The following is a 23,029-nucleotide window of genomic DNA, read 5'->3' on the forward strand; positions in this document are numbered from 1 at the left end:
TGATGTCTTTGTTAAAACCACTACTGTTTGTTTTGCTGACCCCAGTATTCTTCGACCTTTATATTAAACCTCATTCGCTGAAACAACCAGGTAATAGGGTGTGGCTAAATCAACTGGGACTGAAATATGAAGGATTGTCACTTTAAAGGGGACATATTATGCTCTTTTTCCAAGTTCATTTTCGACCTTCAGAAAAAGCCCATACGGCTCTGAGTGGCTTGCGAAAAAATGATGGCGTATGTTTATCATAGCAGATACACAGGTAGGAGAGCAGTATCTTCTAATGAGCCTGCATGTGACACTGGAAGCCTGAATGGCTTGTTGAATCACATGTTTTCTAATCTAGGCAGACCACAAAAGCCTGCTTATTTCACAGTCTGTGCATTGGCAGGAACTCCTTATACCCAAATGTATCTGCACAATCACTGAAAAGGGGAGTATTTTGCACAATACACTCCGTTAACAACTAACAAATAACAATTTCTTGGTATATCACAGGAAAACACACTTGACCTTCAACTCATTTCAGTGCTCTTTAATATTTGCAATGGTCTCAGTTTTGTGAAGTGTACTTGCGTTGCTCCAGTAGAGACTGTAAACTATTTATGTTTAGAAATAGTTTAGCTTCAACAAACATTAAACAAAGAAAGCAAAAGAACAATTGAATGGAGGATTACCAAGGATAAGCCTGTTATATGTTTCTTATTATCTACAAAATTCAATAAAAAGAACAAAAGCAACAACTTCAGTGATCCTCCTAACAAATACTGCTTGTGTAGCCAAAACCAAAGAACAGTTTTTTAAAAAGATGTATGTCTTCTGCTGGAACTGACCAATTAGGACTGTGTAAGAGGAGGGTAAGTTTCCCATGATGTGTGACATCGCCAATTCTACTGAACGTTAAAAAACAAAAAGCTTTTATTTCTGAACAAGCAGCAAAGAATCTCTTGACTTCACTTCACTGGGTTTCAACCCCTTTCCAGTTATTGGCAGAGTGATTTAATTGTGCCCAACTTGATTAAAGACCTTTACTATGTTTACCCAGGGGTTTAGAGACCTTCTGTTAGCCATTCATAAAGGTTAATGGTTGTTGAACATTAGGGACAGGCAGACTGACAATAAAATTATTGAAACTACTGATACTAAGTCTTGTTCTGAGTGTCAGCGCCAGCTTCAGTGCCTACACTTGTAGATTATAAATGATACATTCACCGCTGAAAACATGACACACGGCTTACCGCACTAGTACATTAGCCTCACACTTTTAATAATAAAAAGTATTGGTGTCAGTACTTTGGCTTCTGTGATCCAGATATTGTTATATCACCCAAACAGACAATGGGGGTGTGGTTAAAAGTTGGACATAATCAATTATCCTGTCAACCAGACTGCATCATTTATCCAACCCAGTCTGGATTAAACCAGCTACAGTATCTTGGAAAACAACAATATGGCACTGAATTTAATAAATGTTCTGTTTATCCGACCAACAATGACACAAGAATTAGTACAACACAGCATCTCTCTCTGGCGCAATCTTTTCTTCATATGAATGGAGATATAACTAAGGCTACAATGTTGCAAATATGGTAATATGCGATATCTTGACTACCAGTAGCTCAATCACAATGATGTTTTAAGACATGACAGACAGACAGACAGACAGAGAGAGCACCTGCCAGGCTTGGAGGATGACCTGCAGCCTCAACTAGAGTCATATGTCATCTTCCAGTTTTAGCAACCTTAACCCTATAAAGCCTGAACCATGAAATAATTGCCAGAAAATTCAATTTTTGTAAAAACTGAGTGCTTATTAACCTGCTGACGAATTTTAAGAAATAAATAAATTGCATATATGAATTCTAATTTGTATCATATTTGATACATCAGGTCTTTTTGTGCAATCTGTTGCTCACAGTTTGTTTTTCTCGAACTAACAAAAACATATAAACCCTAACATTTTTAACCTATTAAGACTTTGACTTTTCCTTTTTCCTCAACCATGCAAAATACATATTTTATCCATATAACACAACATCATACATCTGCTGATATGAAGTTTTTTAATGCAGCAATGACTGATCCATTCGTGGAACCTGCATATCATTTTTGCTACATCTGGTATTTTTGTGCAATTTGTTGCTCAGTTGTTTATCTTCAACACATGTATACATCAGGTTTTTGATGATGTAGAGGTCTCAAAAATAACTGTATCTAATATGATACACTTGGCTTTATAGGGTTAAGCCTACAACCTTTTTTAACTTTAGCAAGTTGTTCGTCAAAAAGCATGTGGGGTACAGTATGACTATTCAACACTCACAGGAAATAACAATAAATTCCAAAATACACTGAAGTGGGGCTTTAAGTTAGACTGTGTGGACACTTCTTTCAAGTGTTCCGGATAGTTGCCTGTGTGTTTCAGAGGAATAAAGATCAATGATATTAAGGGCTCCGTGTTTCGGGTACATGACCTCCGATGTGCTCCATGAGTTCCACATAATTCTGAACAAAATCCCTGTGAAACAGATGGCTCGAATGAAATTCAGTCCTAGTGTGTCAAAGCACAGTGTCGACATGGGACAATCCCTGTGAACAATTAATGACTGCCCCATCCTCGGGAACTATTGTTCTGCTTAGAACAAGTCAGCAAATTATGCTATTTGGCTCTCTCCTATATGTCCCAAATCCCCTCTGCACAGAGTTGACTCTGCCAAAGCCTCAGACATTAATGCTGTGTTGTAGTGTGCCTACATCTCAAGCAGTTTCTTGCTGTTCCTCTCACTCTGGGTATTCTCCGCTACTTCCTGAACTGGGAATGCACCCTGTCTTCCCGAGCAAGCATCAAAATAAAATGTGAAGTCTTTATGCCGTAGAGATGGCAGTGTGAGCTGCAGGCCTTGGGCATGTTCTGCATGCCAGTGATAAAAAATCCAGACACAATGCAAAAGTAGAGCTCACCATGTAGCGAAGGTGGCGAGGAACGGGGAGGATCGAGCTGCTTCCCATACATACAGATGGCCGCTGATTTACTCCAAAAGCACTCATCTCCCCTTGCTTTTTAAGATCACCATTACATGTCCATCACACACTGAGGAACTCGTCCACTGTAGCTGAAGATTACCTTCAGCTGAATGGACATTATTTCTCATCACAATCCGCTTTCAATTTTCTTTCTTCTCAGCTCGTTTTAAACATGTTCCTTTCTAATCTCCTTTTTTCCACCTGCCTCTAACAACACAAAGGTAAGCTACGGACTTACTTCTCTCCTTCTTTGTGTGCTTGTATCTGGTAATATAACATCCTGACTTTCTTGTTAAGTTTCTTGAAATAGCTTTTAATGCTTAAAAGATTAAGCATGCTCTTAGTTCTCTTTATGTAGGGCAGAGTAGAAGCTGACAACAAAAAAAGAGAAAGAAATAAAAGGAAACGGTCCCTTGGGGAGAAAAAAAAAATCTATTCTAAATGTAAATAATTGTTAATCATGTGGTCACAGCGACGTGAGTGGTGCCACTTTCCCTGATTTGCATTTGTCAGAAGCATTTGATCAGGTGGAGTCCTACCATGCCATCTAATCCAGAGGCAGTCTGGCTTTAAGACATGTGATACAGTCTTTACACACAGCCCGGCTGTAAGGGAACATTTGTTTCTTAGTGCTCGCTGAGGGGGGACTCAGCGAGAGCCGCTGCTCAGAGGCTGCCTCTCACTGGAAGGATGCAGACGGTGAAAGAAGAGATTCCACTACAGTTAATTAAGGAGCACTCCGCACGTGCCTTTAAATGCGAAGGGGCAAATGAATTCAGTGTCAGTGGGAGCAGCTCCTCAAGGGGAAGCAGTGATATTTCAAAGGTGGAATTGAAAGAGCTGTAAATCTATTTCCTGACTCCGGCTTGACGGTCATTTCTGAATCACTGGACTGTTGCTATCAAAGTGTGGAGCAGGGAGGCAGAGTCAGTGGAGTTCCCTCCTCGAGCTAAATTCAGAGTTATTGGATGGGATCAACATGAGCAGCATTATGGATGGATTTATGTCATTCTGTTGAGATATTTATATACTCTGTGTAGGGTTGCTCAGGTAAGAATTTCTCCTTTTTTTTTACTCCCGGCAAAAGAGAAATCATGTCATTGTCATTGTCAAGAGATTTAGCTTTTTGCATAAAAACTGGCAAATCATACAGTTACCATAAAATCTGTTTCGATTTAAATGTGAACTCTGCACATGTGAATGTATTCTATGGCACATTTTTGAGATAAAGAAAAATGCTATTTTTTTTAATCTCCCCTGATGTGATTTAATATCGATTGTAGTGAGAATTGCAATTTCATTTAAGATGTTTATTCAGCCATTTTGCTATTCTCCTAAACTATTTTATTGCTACGTGAGATGCTTAAAAGCTCAATAAACGCGAAAGGGCTGAAAAGTATTTGAATCTGGAGAATGCATTTCATTTACAACCTTAACAGAAATAAAATCAATGAAACACATGTTTGTCCTTCCTAAAATTTGATAAAAGTTTGCACTTGAGAGAAATGTGGAAATCATGACAAAGAAATGAAGTAAAATACAATCTTATGAATAGGTTATGATATGAATTAATGCATTTTAAAAGACGGTTAATAATCTAATGCATGCTGGTGGTTTGCTACTGTGAGTTAAACTGTTGTGAAACAATTTCAGGGCTGAAACATTTTGTATTTTCTCCTTCATAGATTTCCTTCACAGCCACCCTCATCCTATGACCAGGAGCATTCCTCGCTGTTGTTCTATTTCTTTCTTTTTTTATTATTATTTTTTTTTATCTAAAACAGCATGGTGAAACATTACAAGGCTTTTGATTCCTATCACTGCTGTGTCACTGTCACATTATTCTGACAGATACAGAAAAGCCTCGGCAGCCAGTTGCTTGCAAAAATCTTATCTTTCTTTAAGTTTGATTTAGGTTTTGAGGCAGGAGCACAGCTCAGGAGTTGAAGGGAGTCAGCCTGTCAGGGGAAATCTCTGCTGCATGGGAAAAACTCCCCAGGGATCACTCCACATTTGCAGCGTTGTGGCTCAGGGACAAGACAGGGCAAACTAGGAAGACGAAACAGTGAAGAAGTCATACTTATATAATCATGCTAATGATAAATTTCGATGACTAAAAGACTCTGAGGAGCGTTAAGGCCAATTATAGACCGGAGTGCTTGTTTAAAATCCTGAAATTTACTTATTTGTATTTATTTATTTATTTTGCTCACGACTCTGGAAGTGTGTGTGCATGATTGGGGGGGTTGAGGTCATAGGTTGAGAACATGATGTATTTTGCTTTGACTCCACCTCTGCCGGTCCTTAGCAGATGTGTCCTGTCATGTCCTGGCTGCTCTGCCTGTGCCTCTGGGTCAGTGTGACTGCCATTCAGCTGTGCGAGGCCACTTTCTACGACACCATCCAACAGCATCATGGGACGAGGCCTGGACGAACCACCATCCACATGATCGGTGAGTCTTTTGGAGATTTCTCTCCTGCTCTGGGCGGTACAGATCTTTTATGAGAGCAAGCAAAATGAGAAACAAATATTCCTTTAAGTGTCATTTTTTCAGTTGCTGGCATCTCCCCTTGAGTACTGTTGTTTCTGTAGCATCCTGGGTGCGGTAGCTCATGTGTTTAATTAGATTGTCACGAGCCCGGAGAAAAAAACACTTTGTTTTTCTCTGGGTTTATATTTCCACCTTGATTTTATGAAGTTGTTACATTCATTGATATATTATTGGTTAAGCTTGGACTAACAACCAATTATTTATCAAGCACATTGCACAGGGACTGTTTTTCATTAAGATTTGGTCTTGATAGTATGAGAATTTCTCTACTGAAGATCACAAAAGATAGACAATGAATGCCTTCCCTTCTTGAGCTATTACAGTTGATATTCATGCTACACTGCTCCTTCTCAATTTGATCTGTGCGATTGCGGTCCCTGTGAAATTGCACTGAATAGAAAATGACCGAATCACTGCGGTCGAACTTTTGTTTTCATCAGGCGGATGCGTGCCGTGGTTATGGTAAATAATTATGATCTCAGGATTCAACGTAGGAGAGGAAGCCGAATGCTGTCAGAACTTCAAAGGGAGAAGTAGCTGCATAAGCGTGCAGGTCCTTGGTGTCTGTTATTTCCTCCATGCGCCGGTGCACCTCAAGCGTATCAGCAAGGGGTCTTTTCAATACTCTCAATATTGTGAGTCAGAAGACTTCCTGTTCCAACACCTTTATTTCATTACTCGTGTCTGCACGCGTGTACTGGAGGAGAAAAATGTTATTTTTTAAAGAAAAATACACTCACAAATAAGATATCACTAGAAAGTGGTCTCGTGTCAACAAAAGGGAAATGGAATTAATATTTCAAATGTGCATTCAGGTAGCTCTTTGGAGAAAATGAGTTCAAAGCGAACAATTCAAATCCTTCAGGACCCTCTGCCACTAAAAGTGTAAATGCCCTGTCATTCCATTTACCATAGTATGGCTAGTCCTCACTCCTGGATAAATGAGATGCCAGTTTTATGAGAGGAGGATGGGAAGCCTGTCTGGATTGATTCTGACACTGGGACATTTGTTCTGTGCTGTGTGTTGTGTGCCTGTTGGATTGGTGAGAGGATTGGGGTTGACGGGTCATGAATTGGTGGCAAGAAGGCCATTGGTTGCAGACCATTGGGCCAATCATTAAAGGCAGCGAAATGCCACAAGTTCACGGTGACTGGTATTACCGGCGGAAATCGAGATTACAGAGGCCGAGGGATCAGTTGTGTCCTTGCCAATAGAAATTTAGATCTATTGGGGGATTTTCTTTTCGAAAAAAAAAAACCAAGTCAATCACATGTCGTGACTTTGAAAACAGCTAAATTGTGACCTGATGTTCAGTCCCTGTCAACGCACACAAACGCTAGATAAATGACCAGTTCTAAACAAAAACACTTGTGGCATGAAAAGCCACACAAGACAGGAAGATTACATATTTATCAGCAGCATTGTATTTCTCACTAATAATAATTTCATTTGACAGCATATGAGCAACCGTTCCACTCGTGCATCGAGATATTGACAGCCTTATTGCAAAGAATGTGTGTCCAGAAGTCCATTAGCTAGATGACCCTTGAGTAGGTGCAGTGTGTGCTCAGTGATTCGGACAAGGCAGCCTGCTTTCCGCCCTACAGCTCTACTTAAAGATTGCTGCCTGCCACTCTCTTAGATATGCTTACGGCAGTTCTCTGCCTTCCTGGTACAGCCAGTGTTGCTCGCTGCGGTATGATTCATAAGGTACTGTATTTATTTGGTGCAAAGAGCGTGAACTGTGCACAAAAGAGAACAGATTGTGTTTGTCGTGCATCCGTAAAGTGCCGGGCAGAGATGTTGCTTTTGGGGTCATGCATTCTCTCGACCCCTGAACATGTCCAGAAGAAACTGCAGAAGGAGATATTTCCTTCTTTGAATCATTTACTAGCTAAACAAAGTATAACCTCCTACCTGAATCGATTTTAAAACTTATTCCAGCTACTGAGAAACATTAAATATGCTATGCAGGTGTGACAAATCACACTTTTCAGGAGCACTTTTCCCAGCTCTTGTATGATATTTGCTAAAGACTGAAATATATGCTCACTGCAGAGAGAACAAAGGTGTGTTGAATCTGTCGAGCAGCAGTCTATTTCCTGTGGAAGAAACCGTACCATTGGTGATGCAGTGCATCATATGCAGGTGATAACAAAGTGCACAGGAAGAGTAGACAGCGTCTGCCTGAGGTGGCCTTGCTCCTTCGTGAACCGACTCCCACCAACAGTCAGCTTTGTGGGGTCAACCTTTTCATCAGTGAAAGGTCATCCATTCTCAACACCGTGCAGATAATCTCTTACATAGTGGTTTCTGTAAAATGCGTAGATACGTGTGCACGAGTATATTGAGCTAAGATATTCAGAGGAGCAGAACCGGGGTACAAGCAGAAGTAACTCACTTCTAAGTATCCACTGTATATTATAATTTATTCAGACTTAAGTCATAAATACTTTACTCTGTGTGATATCCATTTCACCGTCTTCCTCTCGCCTCATACTGTTACCTAGTATGATCGTCTTTATAGCAGCTATAGTTGCCCTCCCTCCTCAGCCCCGTCAGCCCCTCTTAGAGATGAACCTTTTCAGCATGGATGTAACTTTAATGTTCGGCAACTTTAATATCAGTTTTCTTCTAGAATATGCAGTGCTCCTATACGTCATTTCTTTCCAGAGTAAAAATACCATTTAAATCCCTCATGTCTCCCTTTCAGGAGCTTTAATGAGGGGTAGAGGATCAGGCCAGTTTTTTTTCTCCAGTGCACTCCAACAAAAGAAACCACTCGCTGGTAAAGCTCACAATGAAACAAACATGAAAAATGGATTTTCGGCTGTCACAAACAAAGGTTGAATCCTCTATGCACTGTTTTAGACACTGACAATTTAATAGCCTTATATAATGCATCCTGGGGGCACATTATTTTGACGTACATCTTCTTCCACCCCTCCCCAAGACCTCCTCTCAACCATGCTCGCACTAGTGTCATCGCTGCTTCGCTGCAGTGCCAATGGGAAGTGGCATGCAGCCTCAGCCTGAGGCCTCTCCACATCTGGAGCTCAGCAAACCCACTTTGTCCTGATGTTGCTACACATGCTACTGTGACGTTCATTGTAGAAAGACCCCTGACCACTCTGTGAAAACACCAAAAACTTCCTCTAAAGCTTTCAAACTGGATTTCCTTTGCTTTATTGGCTCTGTGGCAGAAAGAGACAAAGCTTGTTTTCCTTGCCGATTTTGTATCACATTCTTCACAAGAAATAAACTATTCCTGTCATTTCCTTGGTTAGCCCTGAAAGAAAAATATATTCTGAAGTAAATGAATCTAAGGACAATCAGTGCCCTAATTATTACTGTATGCTCACAGCTACAAATAGGTTTTACATATTTCAGTATTTCCCATTTATTTCCTCTTCCAGGCTATGAATTATTCATAAGAGAGAGCTCCTCTAAGCTTGTGGATATTTGTTTAAACAGCATGTTTAATTGAAGTCTTTCAGCCAATTCTGTGCAGGGGCTATGGTTTGTGGTCACAACGCTTATATGCAAAATGAATTTCTGTGGCCTACAGCTTAATTAATTAGCCAGCTTTCTGTTTTAATACTACACCAGCTGTTTCTTGTCTTAGCAAGAATCCCCAAGCATTAATAAAAGGGGTGTTAACGGGAGACAAAAGTTCACAGCTCAATATGTATATCGCCGTTTTGAGGTCACAGCTGTCGTTTGAAAAAAGTAACATTTCTTTTCTTTTTACATACGTGAGTGTTATGTTTTCCCAAATATCCCTACATATTCCAGGGTCGTATAAGAGACTAATTACTTATTTAACAAAGGTTGAGCTAGACATTAAAATAAAATTGCTGTAAACTTAACCTGTAACAATACTAACCCCACCTGAAACACATTTTTACCATTTATTTGTGCCCTTTCCTATCATTCTGGATGCCAAAAAATATTTCCAGACCACATACACATATTCAACAAAAGCTATTGTAACTGCTCAGTGACTGGCAGGTACCAAACACAAATGAGTCAGTGCAGTAATCACAAATCACAAATCACACTCTCTGTTTTATGGTCATTGCAAAATGGTTGTGGACAAACTGCTAGCAGCAGGCTGCTGTTTTGCTGTCGAGGAGATGACCTCTGACCTTGTATTGTCATATTTGTGATCCAGTTCTGTTCCAAAACATCTGACTGATCATTTGGCACAAATATATAATCCTCATCATCACAGACGTGTCTTCCTTTTTATATTAACTGCCATCAAAACCCTACAATTTCAAGCGGTTTGATTTCTGTCACCATCATATTACTGCGTTGGGTGACAACTTCTTCATTCTTGCATCTGTGTAAATTCATAGCAGCAGTTAGACGGAATAATGGCACACAAGAAATCTCAACATTACCTGCAACCCTATATGCCCATATATCAGAACAAAAAACCCACAGCAGCTCTGTGAGGCTTCACTCAGCAACATGTTCACCATCTGAGTCGACAATTAGCACTAAACAGACAGTATTTCATGGTAATTCATCCAAAAGTTCTTTAGATATTTAACTGAAATCCACAACTGTCAATGAACACTAAAGAAAAAAGTCAGACTTCTTCCCCTCGGGGACCATGACTGTGTTTGAAATTGCATACTAATGTACTATTCAGACTAAGTATGACGTGAAATTGAGTATGCAGTGTGTCCACACTGCATGCTATGTGTTTTTGAGTAACAAGAAATGCATTATGTATTCTACATTAGCAAGAATCTCTGAGCATGTGGTGCAAGCTTACTGTAAATACTGCACTGTGGCCAGGCTTAAACCTGTAAATATGCCACTTTCTTAAAAGGTAACCATTTAGATTCCCAATAGGTTGGCTGTTTATCCAAATAATCCCTGTGTGGTAATGAACTGCAACAGTTGGAGCGGATAATGACATATTTTATCAATCATTTGGTAGCAGTATGCAGCACACACTGACTGTAGTAGGCAGTTTGTGGTATGAGGCTTTAAACAAATCCATCCAATAGTTCTTGAGATATTTCAGTCCGGACCAAAGTGGAAGACTGACAACTACTGACATTGACAGACTGATACTGCCATCCATACAGCTTTGCTGTGACAGCAGCAGGGCTACAAAAATAGTTTCCCAGCAATTTCAACATTCTGACACAAGCGAATTGTTAGAAACAAACAAATTGTTTAAGAAACAATAGGGACTTAAAGGGACAGTACAGCTCTGAGTCAAAAATACATATTTTTCCACCTACCTGTAGTGCTATTTAATCTAAATATTTTTTGTGCAAGTTGCAGAGTGTTGGAGATATCGGCTGTAGAGATATCTGCCTTCCTTCCGATGTACTCGGCATCTGAAAAACTCAACAGCAATGTCTCTTACCAGAAAGATTTGGTTACTCAACATTATCCAAAGACCTTGTCGTGAGCAGTTTTATGTAGGAACTATTTTATTTCCAGACATGCACTTCTGCACATCTATTCGTAGACGAACGGTTCTTGGATGTAGAACTGTAGAAAGAAAATATTTCCTACATGAAACTACTCCCAAGGCCTGTGGGTTATCTTGAGTAACAGGTTCATGATTTCTGGGGAGTTTTTCAAATGCATATGTATGTATATATGCACCATATAGTCCCATTATATTCAATAGAAGGCGGACATCCCAATGGCCGATATCTCCAACGTCTGGCCACAATCAGGATTGATACATAGCACCACAAGTAAGAGGAAAAAATATGCGTTTCTGATTTGGGGCTGAACTGTGCTTTACACGTCCCAAAAGAGCTGAGGTAATAATTTAAGGGTTGAAAAGTGTCAAGATTAAATGACCCAGGCTAGTCAACCACTGACACACTTCCACATTTCCATGGGTGGGACTCAAGACTTGTGCTGCAATCTGTAAGAAGTAAGCTGTAAGTAGGCTGTATTATACTAATAAGCCTGTAATTATTTGGATCACAGGAAAGAGGATAGAGTGAATGAAACACTTTGTGTACTAAACCAAATGTCCTGTTCCAAATAGCTAATGGGGAATATACTGTTACAGCCCAAATTAAGAAGTACATTTACGTTAGAGCACTGCCGCCATGAATTGCAGCCCCTGGCTCGAAAAAATAATCACGACCGCACATAAAGGAGGCTTGTAGTTAAGAGACGTTTGCTTTTTAATAACTGCAAAACACATTTTGCCTCGGAATGGCATTATTAGTTGATCGTTTCAAAAAACACTTTACTCCGTTGGGTAGAAGAAGCACAGCATTCTCTTGGGGTCATTAGTGAGATTTTAAGACCCCTTGTTTTGTTTTGTTTAGTAGTTGGCAGCAGTTTTCTAAATATGTTGTTGTGACAGCTGACATAGCTGAAGGATAGTTGACTCTGAAACCCTGAGTCCTGATAAAAGCGTTCAGCCTGCTTTAATCCAGAAATAGTCAAAAACAAAGCTGAGCTATTGCAGATACTATTCTTTTTGTTGTATGCAAACAGCAAACCCAATAAGTGTTCATATTAAATACTGTTCTGGAAAGTTATTGAGCCTGCAGAACGTTTAAACTATCTGTCGCTGGAAATAAATTAGTGGCTTCTCAACACAGTTTATGTATCACATTAATTTTTCATATTGATAAATGTGTAATGATGAGGTGTAATTAGTGTTAAACTTTCATTAGTGTGAATGGTTCCTCTGCATTACACCAGGGGCGGGTTTAGAAACTCTTGATTCAGGGGACCAGACCAGGTCACAGTTTTGAAGAATGGGTGACACATTTAAAAATGAATAAAAAATATGTTAAGGTGCATTTAAATCTGCATGGTTCAGGGTGATTATAATATTTACATTCTGAAAGTTAAGTTATTGTCTTTTAATTATACTGCTAAATGATTAAATAATACCGATAGCAGCGGTTATTTGTCACAAATATTTCACAGCCATAAAGGGACCTGGACATCTGATGGGGCCTTTTACCTAAACCTAAAGGACATTCTCTGGAGTCCTTTTGCATCACTTTGGAGTCCTATTGCTCCTCTGTTTGGTCTTTTTGATTCTCTTTTTAGTTTGTCACGTCTCTGTCTTTTCTTTTTTTTGCTTCTCTTTGGAGTCATTTCATGTCTCTTTGCAGTGAGTTAGATATAGAAATATAGAAATGTTAACTGACTTCATACCGAGGTTCTGGTCAATGGGCCCTGAACGTTCAGTATGTGCCTATGCAATGCATCCTTATAAAATAGCTTGAATATTATGAAAGATGGTCATTGTATTTAACAGTTTTCGCAGTTTTAAACATGTGATTAACGTAAAACTGAACTGCTTGGTTTAGCTTAGAAAAAAGGATCTTTAGGTTAAAATAAGTACTTTCCCTAGAACGTAACATTACATATGTAAATTAGCTTCCAAGTTAACTTGCAGTGGCAACTTAAAAACTGACTTAACTTTTGGTTTCACAGGGGACATGATGATCGGCCTCTTTGGTAAAATTCCTGGGTATTTTGCCCCATCCATCCAACCCGACTTCCACTCTATGCAGACTTTATTGCCCTTTATTCCTCTTTTGCTCCCGTCAGAATTACTATGGCCACTAGGGTTGCGACCTCAAAGCAATCTGGGTCATAATAATTGGCGTCTCCTTGATTATGAGTTGGTGGGTTGTAAAAAAATTAGTTAATCAGTCCATTGCTTTTAATAGGTATAAGCATGGTTTCCGCTACATTCATTGAGTTTAATTATGCCTGCCGTGAATGAGAACAGCCTGAGCTACTGTACAAGCACACAGCACAGATGTTTTAATGCTCATACATACTCTGTTGCAGTACTCTCTGAATGCAAGGGGGAGTATAACAAAAACTAAACATTTAGTCAACAGGCAAGAAGTCATCAAGTGCTGCTGTAATAACGTTCTTTCATGACACATTAGCGGTGTTTCAACGTGCATTTTGAAGATTCGCACGAGAAAAGCCTGATGGAAACACAAAAATTCGACTTTCAAAAATGCAAATAAAAGTTTTTACACTCACTTGAGGTGGTTTTTGTGTTTTTCCACTCTGCAGGTCAAGATGAGCTGACATGAAAGAACACCTATAAGTTGCCCAATTGAATCTAATTCCCTACATATTTTCCCTCATGGGTGGCCAAAGTTGTCCAATAGGCAACCTATTTATTATTATTTTTTCTCTCCTGCTCAATCTCTTCTTCTACTACTACAGCAATACAATACATCGCCATCTTCTGACCATAGTATGTTTGTGCAGCTTTTTGCTTATTTTCTATAAAAAACACTTGATGGAAGCATCCCTAATTTACATCTATCTATAAAAGCAAGAAGCATCTGTGTGTGTGTGTGTACATGTGTGTCTAGGGTATACCTCTCTGGCCGTTAGTCAGACTGACCTCAGATTTCATATGTGTCTTGCGCATGGCATGAAGGTATGCATCCTCGATTTTGAAGATTTTTGAAATCATTTTTCAAAATATCATTATTCACATAGGACGCGTTGCTGTTGCACTGTTTCCGATCGGACGCCTTTTAGGGGAGCTCCGCCCCATTGTGTGATAGGCCTACACCTGGTCACTAACACAATTCACTCTGGATTTCCACACCTGACTCATCTCATCTGTAAGTCTATTTAGCTCCCACTATTTGAATACATACTTCCTACAGGCACTGCACTAGTTTTCTATAATGCAACATTTCAAAATTTCGCTTCAAAATTTGCTTCAACTATAATGGAAATGTGGCTAATGACAGGAAAGTGAAAATCACATATCTGAAGCACTTTCCAGCAAACCTGAACCCTGCACAGGTCAGACCCTTAAACCCACTGAGTTACAGGATAACAGACTCCAGTAAATGTGTCTGACACAAACACTCTTCAAATGAGCTCTTGAAATTTCTCTTGGTTATTAAAAAAAAAATCAATCCAACCTCTTTAATCTTTTGTTCCTATGCCAGATAATCAAAACAGGCCCTCACAATGGAAAGGATCCCACTATGACTGTACTTCACAGTGACTGTTGATGTCAGTGGTTGCACAAGCCTGTGTGGGTTCATGTGTGAACACTGCTCCTCTTTAATTCAACATTTTCCCCATGAAACAAAAACTGCTGTTTAACTAATGACAGCTTTGTGTCCCCACTGTTAGTAAATATTATATCAGGGAGCTTAGACCTTCTTGTCTTATGTGCACTGAGAATTCCTGTAGTTTGGTTTTGGTCCCTGAAAAGGTAAAAGGCTGCCCACTTTTTTCTGTTAACCTACATTATATGGAAATGTAGAGATATAACAAGTTTTTCACTGGGCATTTTTGTCCCTTTCTGGCTTTTTTCTTTCCTTTTGTGGAGGATTTTCAAGGTGTGGCGGTCCTCGGGCTCTCCCTGCTCTTTAGACGACGAACAGGGTTTTTGTCACTTCACTGTTGGCGATTTGTGGTGAGATTTAGATGTGATTTTGAAGATTTGGTGACCCACTTGTGAGACACATCACTTATTAAAAGTCTAGTTAAAACTGGATCTGTAAATTGTGTGACTAATGCCCTTCCATCCTCAAATGGCATCAGCGTGAATAAAAAGTAATTCTATTAGTCCATCCTCTGTATTTGTAGTGGTGAAAACGGGACCTAATTTCCTCTTTTGATTTTCTCAATAAAAGAAATGCTTCTTGCAAAAATGGGAATTATGCTTGAGAGATCATTTCATATGGCATTGCCTGTATGGTTTCACAAGCCTATTTCAAATGCTTGGCAGGAATATGAAATTCATTATCACTACTTAGACCTCATTAAACTGAAAAGAAGCATCTCAACTTGCTAATTGGTTCCAAGGGGGAGGGGAGTATGAGAAATAAGCGAAGTAATTAATATTGGGTTTATCAGGCTCTATTTCAGATTTCATTTTTCCTGCTGTAATATCTCCTTGGTGTGCCATAAGTCTGCTGGCATATTTACAATACAGAACCAATTACCTTTCCTGGAGAGACTGGAATATGCATGTGTGATAATGGGGGACAGAAATAGGAAAAGACATTTTGTCAAATATGAACAACATGATGGCAGTATTCACTGAAGTATTTAATGTCTTGCCTCGCTCGATAAAATTAAATTACAAGTTAACAATTTATCTTATGTGTGATATGTTCGCCATGGGCATGTGTTTTAGTAGACTCCACACCATGCAACCCCAAATGCAGTTTGTTACTGCAATAATAATATGATACAAGAGCATTTCCGAAACCATTTGAAGGGGACTAACACATTCTGATATATAAACATAACCGTTGAGATTTTAAAAGCCATTTACCTCGTGAAATGGTCACAGTTTTGTTAGTTTTAGGCAACAAAAAAATACAGGACTAAAAGTACATGGTTGGGCGTAAAATATTACTGGTAAAGTATGTTGCCAATGTAAAAACATGATGCACAGAAGTTAAGTTACATTATTTCAAATAACAGACGCTAACTACAAATGTAAGTATATAAAAGACTGCTGTATATAATATTTCTGGGAGGACAGTTTCATATTAGTAGCACATTGGCTCTTTATTAGTCGTTACGCAGCACTTATTAACACCTTATTCTGTATGACCACATTCTACAACCACTATGCCATTAAGTTTTTCATTAAAAACCTCCTAATTACTGATTTTTAAAAGTAAGTAAGTTGTTGTACATTAAATACATTTTTAATATGCTTTGCTTAGTATGGAGCTTATAAGGTGGTTGTACCACAAGAATAGTCATTCTCCCTTAATAACACCTAATAAATCTATCTATTCTAATTTGTGTTAATCATGTCGAAATAACTATAAATTATATCTTTCTAATTCAAAATATATTCCATATGATGGGCATACTTTTTCAGAAGGCAATATTGGACCCCCCAGCTTTTCACAGACCAAAAACTACTGTTACAAAAAACAAAAATAAAACAGGAGAAATTGCATGCAGTAGGACACCAGGACCTACCCTTTCCTTTCATGGACTCAAACAGCCAGCCAACAGCTACATATCCTCCTGAGACCCAAGCTTTTGTTTGGTATGTATTGTTAGTTTCTACTAGATATTTGATATTTTGGATTTGTAGGACATAAGTACAAAAACTAAGCAATGTCTTTGAACAGGAAGTAGTTTTTGAAAAAAACCCAAATCTGTTAATTTTACTGTATAACATAATTAATTCACCAGTGTATAAAACTTTTATTTCCTTACATTTACTCCCTCTCTTTGGAAGAACGATAGTAAAAGTCTATTCGTTCTCAAATGAGTACTTCCTGATTAGCAGAGTCGTAGCTTGTTGCTATTGCTAAAAAAAAGTCAAACTTGCACAGATTATCGAGCTACAAACATTATTAAGCACAAATGAACAAGTTTTAACCATAAATGTGATCAGATTTTGTACCTGGTCCACTAGTCTTGTCTTGTGCTTGTCTAGGGATAAGCTGTTGATTGACTTTAGCAAGGTGCTGCCATCTGGTTTTTACACTAATTGATGTATTGTGCATTTTCAAGAGTGTGTACTACTGAGGACAACATGTTATAGTACAGCAGAATTAAGTATAAGGTCCATAAAACCTCAAATGAAATGTCCACATATGAGGATGCAGGGTCACAGGAGGATATCAGAAGATAGAATTCCTAAGAAATCTTTTTTTTTTTAAAAACTGTCATGAGTGATGGCTTTGACACAATCTACATTAGTTAAAAAATATTCACAGTGAGGTCATGTTGGAATATTGATATAACTTTGTAAATGTCTTCGAGTTAGCTTGAAGACTATGGGCTGAGTCAATATATTGGGCAATTGCATCACTTATTCCTGTATTTTGCAGTGTAAAATATTTTTCATGAAGGGGACCTTTGAAATCAAAATTCTGCCCTTGTTCCACATCTAAAGTGAGCTCTCACTCATAACTAATTCACCACACAAAAGCATGTACATGTTACACGTATTATAGGTTTCTTCCATGATCTGATACTGTATGCTGTAATTTTACCAGACTTAATGAAGCAGCCTGCAAAATTAACAAATCTATAATTTAGAAAATGTTGTATAGGTGCTGAAACAATGACACCACACAGCCACACATGTACTATAGCTCCCTTAACTGCAGTGAGATGTGCTCAAAATGTTGATCATGTGACACTGAGTAAGTAAAGAATTTCTCCCATTTTCAGCTCGCAGGTGTTGCATAATGGTCACCATCGACCCTTCCGAGTACATCGTACAGCACGAAAGGTCATTAAGCTTTTGTATTATGCATTATCACCCAGTTTACATGTTGCAGGCACATTGACACCCTGCGTACATTGTCTGGCCAGCAGTCACATCAGAGGCTAGCAGCTGTTCTCTAAAGGCTCTCTCACTCGACTCTATCTCGGTTTCCTTTTCTTCCTCCTGACTGCAACTCTTTCATCAGAGCAGGCGATCTAAAAATACGAAATACCAGTTCTGGACATTTGCCAGTCGGGGGAAAAGGAATGAAGGACAGGGAACAGCTTGACATTTAAAAATGAATGACATCTCACTGACAGAGGACATGCTTTAACATTGTTATTTTCCCGTTTGAAAAAAGGCCGATGTGTAAAAGGGGATAACGTAGATAGAGTGCCTTTTGTTTAAATGTGTTTAATGGACATGAAAGCTGCTGTGTGATTGCTGTTGTACAGTAAATCGCTGTCATGCTCAACAAGCCACACATCTCCACCATAAAAAACCAAATAACCACAGGCGGTCTTCTTGTGCGGATCCTGCTCGCTGAGAGTCAGAATAGCATTTAATGCCCTTGATCAGGACCAGACTTGCGGTGTCCTGGGCCTGTGTTGTGTGTGACAACGGAGATGACAGCCTTTGAGGCTCACATGCAAATGCAAAACCCATTCCCTGCTACTCGCTGCTTCCTCTGTTCCATGCAGTTTTCATGCATCTTAAAAACAACACCAGCTCTGGTCTCGGAGTAGTCATTTTGCATTTCAATAAAGTATCACCCATCTTTGGCCCACTGCACAGGACCAATCTTACGGCCCCCTTGTGTGACACGCTGTCAAAACTGCCAGCCATATTCCAAGACTTTCTGTGCTTTTATTTGTCATGGACAGTGATTTTTTTAGACTAGCAATTGGTAGTTTTCTATGCTTTGTAAAATTGTTTTGATTCCTCTCTCGAGCAAGCACATGCACACACAAGTGTAAACTTAAAACACACACATGCAGGAAAAAAAAGAAAAAGAAAGAAAGAAATCTAGTTTGTTAAGTAAGAAGTATCCTCGCATGTCGACACCTTTTTGCCATTTGAGGCTTTACCCCATCACTATCAATTCTAAAACATTTTGAATTATACAGTTTACTCAAGCGTTCTGTAATCGTTCACACCGACAAACAACTCCTCTGCATATTTTTCAGCCTCGAAACAAATTTGCCCCGCAGTTTATCGAGCCATATGTCACTCACTTTCACCCCAGCATTTATGTCTAGAATAACAACAGTACTACGGGAACTTCAGATGTTTTCACAGAAGGAAGGGGAAAAAATAGTCACTCAATTTGACACCATGCAGTCACATGTTTTGTACCTCTCACTGTCTTCCATCTGCATTAATTTGACATTCTCTAATCTGGCACTCCCATTTCCTGTCAGTGAAAGAACTGCTGGAGCTTGCTGGCTTGGATGTCTGCTGAGAGCATGCACAGAGAAAGTGGAGCCTATTATGGGTCACCTTGGATGCATTTCCCATTAAAAAGGTGACAGGCATGCTGCTCTAAAACACGGACTGCTGTGGTTTGGAAATCAGGGCCTGCTGTTGCTTGTAAATGACTTTTAAGCAACAAAAATAATTTACCGTGCGTTATAATGACTCTGAGTTCCTGGGAACATCTGACACGGACTCTGAGCTTGTGTAGAGTTTCCGGTATTCAGATGTCACACAGTTAACAGTTATATTGCCATGTGGCACTTAAATGTGTGTGTGAGCGTGAGCATTCAGCACAGGGTGTACAAATAGTGCCACTAGCTGCCAATCACCTGGCTCCAAAGCCCCAGAGAGACAGGTTACCTGCTAAATTGAGTCCCTTAGGCTTTCCATTTGGTTTGTATATGGATCGGAACAGTGCCTACCGTGACTGCTATCCTTTCAGTCACACACTATATTCATTAAAATCCACATCGTTCACTTGGATTATTAGATTTTACTCAAATGATAGATGTTCAGAATCCCTCTATAAATTGCATATATAGCATTGTTTCATGTAGACACTGTGTCGGGTGCCTGAAACAGATGGCAGAGGAGTGTTGCCACTCAGACAATATACTTGCTATCTCCAGAGACAACCACACAGTCTGGGCTCATTACAGTAGACAGCGAGTCATTGCATACTTATTGCAAACTGACATTTCTATTGAGATAGACTGACCATTTTCCTCTGCGCAATGGCTGTTACATCACGTTTGAAGGACCATTTACTGGTCCCTCATGAACCCTGCTCACATTCATTAGGCAGCCAGAACCGCCGATCCACAGAAAATTCAGAATCGGCACTACACACGTTCATGTCATGCACGATTTGCCGGCGCTTGCCTTCATCCAGGCTTTGCTGTCTATAACTCATCGGATTTTGATGCAGTGTTGTTGGCTTCCAGCGTGACTCATTGCGCCAGAGTCTGTCGACTCAACAGCACTCTCCAGCCAGCAGCTGAGACACTGCCGATGCCAGGTGTTGTCATTTGTGTAGATAATGGCATTACAGATAAGTGCTCTGACAAATTTCCATTTGGTAGACTTGAACAAAGCCGATCCCTCTGTGAGAAGTTGTGTGGCGTGCCAGAGGGCTTGTTACGCTACACAAAAAGCCATTTTTACAGTAACTGTCAACACACTGTTACGTCTCGATTTGCAGACATAAAGGAAGCTGCTTCATCATAATGAAACAGAAGACCCAGACCAACTGAAAAACGGGGTCAAGATGAGCCTTTCCATATTCTTTTTATTGTGAAATTAAAGTTTGGGCTCAAATTTCATGACCCTCATACTATTATATGAGGAAGAAAATCATTTTCTGAAAACGCAGGAAAACATACAGCCATTGTCCTTTACAACAGGCAAGTGATCCACTGATGTGAAACTAAATGATTATGTTTGCAACTTTTGCTGAGAGCTGGTACAATAAGACATGCTGAAAATTATTAGACAGGCCTGCTATTGTTATTCATTCTTGACCTTGGAAACCACAGTTAAGAAAGCAGTCTTACCACAGGGTTTATTTGTGATATATCTTCTTTGACTTGAGGCTGAGTGCTTCTGCAAAGTTTACAGTCTACATTTACTATTTAACTTATTATCTTCAAGTAGCATTTATAAAGCAGGGACATTCTGCAGTTATGAAACTATTAAAACTATATAAAAATCATGCATTAAAAATCATGAGTAAAGTAAATACAAATTTTCTTTTTTTAATCTTTAAAACACATATAATTGCAATAGAATCATGATGTGTTGTGATTTGATGTGTTTTAACAGCTGTGCCAGCAGCACATGCACAAGTTCCAAAGTGTGTGTGTGGCCAACGCACTCATTTATTTTGTCTAAGAAGCTGTTGATAGTGCTTCTGAATATCGTATAATCCTGCTTCCATAAAACTTGGAATGCTGGTGTGAAACATGAATAAAAATAGTATGCATCAAATTGTGTATATCGAAAAAATAATTTTAAAAATAAAGTTAAAACATTAAATATATATATATATATATATATATATATATATATATATATATATATATATATATTATATTATATATAATTAGGCAGTCTGTGGCCTAGAGGTGACGATTGGGCTTGTAACCGAAGGTGTAAAAAAAAGGATGGGTTAAATGCAGAGTTTCAATTTCCACATTTCTGGACTAATAAGGGAATCTTAATATTAATCTCAATCTTAATTGTCTATGTATAAAATCAATAAAAACACTTTGATTATTATTAATTGTCTATGTACTGTATGCAATTGAATGCTGAGACTGTTCCCCCCTCAAAAACATCAATATAAGGTATTTGTACATGCAGTAAAATACGACTCACTTTAACGCTTTAGTCCTCTGCTGACATCTTGCTGACGTAGAAGTAATGATCGACAGTGATGCAGTTTGAATGGTTTAAAGTGGGCTTTCACCCAGGAGAAGGGGGTTCGTGTCACATGTGAAAATAAAAATGAATTTCCATGGCTCACGTCAACAACTTCACTTCCAGCATTTAAAAACATATACTTACCGTTAAAGCTGTCTTTTATAACACATTACCATGAAGTATTTTGCCTTAAACCTAGGTCAATGGTTTTGTAGCTTAAATTCACTGAAACTGCAGCCTTTTTATACAGCTATGTATGTATAATGACGTGTGTGCTACTTTTAGAACACTATACTGTACTGTGAGCCGTGAATTGCTAATTTTAGCAAACGCTCATGTGAGTTGTTATGAGTCGTATTGACAAACAGTTTATTCTGTTGTTCAGGTTGGAGATCTTGTTGGAATGCTGGTCAAAAAGGATTGCAAATGATTACATATTGATTTTATCTATGTTTTTCACAGTGTCCAAACTTTTTTTGAAATCAGGTTGATATATAGATCAACTTTTAGTCAGAGTAGAACTAGCTTAATAGCAATAACCTGTCTAGATAGATAGATAGATAGATAGATAGATAGATAGATAGATAGATAGATAGATAGATAGATAGATAGATAGATAGATAGATAGATAGATAGATAGATAGATAGATAGATAGATAGATAGATAGATAGATAGATAGATAGATAGATAGATAGATAGATAGAGAGATAGATAGAGAGATAGATAGAGAGATAGATAGATTACTTTATTCATCCCCGAAGGGAAATTCGGTTGTCACAGCAGTCCGGTATTCAAGTACAATAAAATACAATAGAATAAAATACTGAGGTAGCATAAATAAAAACAACAATAGACAAAAAACACAGAATAGAACAAGGACACTTAAGAAGTTAAGAAAAGAACATCAGTTGTAGTTGATGGTAATAATTAAACTGGTGATATGATGGCAACAATGCTATAGTGACTAGACGGTATATAATAATAATAATAGTACAGTATATAATATATATATAATATAATATAATATATGTAATAATAGATAATAAACAATATAAAAGGAAAAAGGAAAAAAAAAGATTTTCTCTTCATGTGACTCTATAGCAAGCTGTCCTGTCTTACTCTACCAACTCTGGAGCTTGCCCAAAGTAAAACTACTTCAAAGGATTGGTTGCCTTATATTGTATAGTACAAGTCTTCTAATGGGTTTTTTTATTTGTAAACTATTTTACTTATATATAAATATGAAGTTTATTGCTTGTGCCCAAAGTTTAATATCACACCAAAAGAAATATGGAGGAAAAAAGCTCAATTAAGATTCCTTCTGGACTCATATTGAGCCAATTTTT

The 23,029-nt window shown here is 38.6% G+C and overlaps 1 protein-coding gene and 1 long non-coding RNA gene across 3 annotated transcripts in view; one reads left to right on the forward strand and one right to left on the reverse strand.

Moving 5' to 3' along the window:
- Nucleotides 1-23,029, reverse strand: part of LOC131971061 (uncharacterized) — a 55,772-nt gene that overhangs the window by 16,070 nt on the left and 16,673 nt on the right. The window lies entirely within an intron of this gene.
- The window catches only part of LOC131971773 (chemokine-like protein TAFA-1), a 29,677-nt gene continuing 10,404 nt past the window's right edge, over nt 3,757-23,029 (forward strand). Inside the window, exons 1-2 of one of the 2 annotated variants that reach the window (XM_059333371.1) lie at nt 3,757-4,074; nt 5,333-5,477. In XM_059333371.1, the coding sequence (XP_059189354.1) occupies nt 5,336-5,477 (142 nt within the window). In that variant the 5' untranslated portion in view covers nt 3,757-4,074; nt 5,333-5,335. The remainder of the gene's footprint in view (nt 4,075-5,332; nt 5,478-23,029) is intronic. The other variant, XM_059333370.1, reaches the window with a different exon arrangement.

Source organism: Centropristis striata, chromosome 5, assembly GCF_030273125.1.
Source record: "Centropristis striata isolate RG_2023a ecotype Rhode Island chromosome 5, C.striata_1.0, whole genome shotgun sequence".
NCBI classification, from domain to species: Eukaryota; Metazoa; Chordata; class Actinopteri; order Perciformes; family Serranidae; genus Centropristis; species Centropristis striata.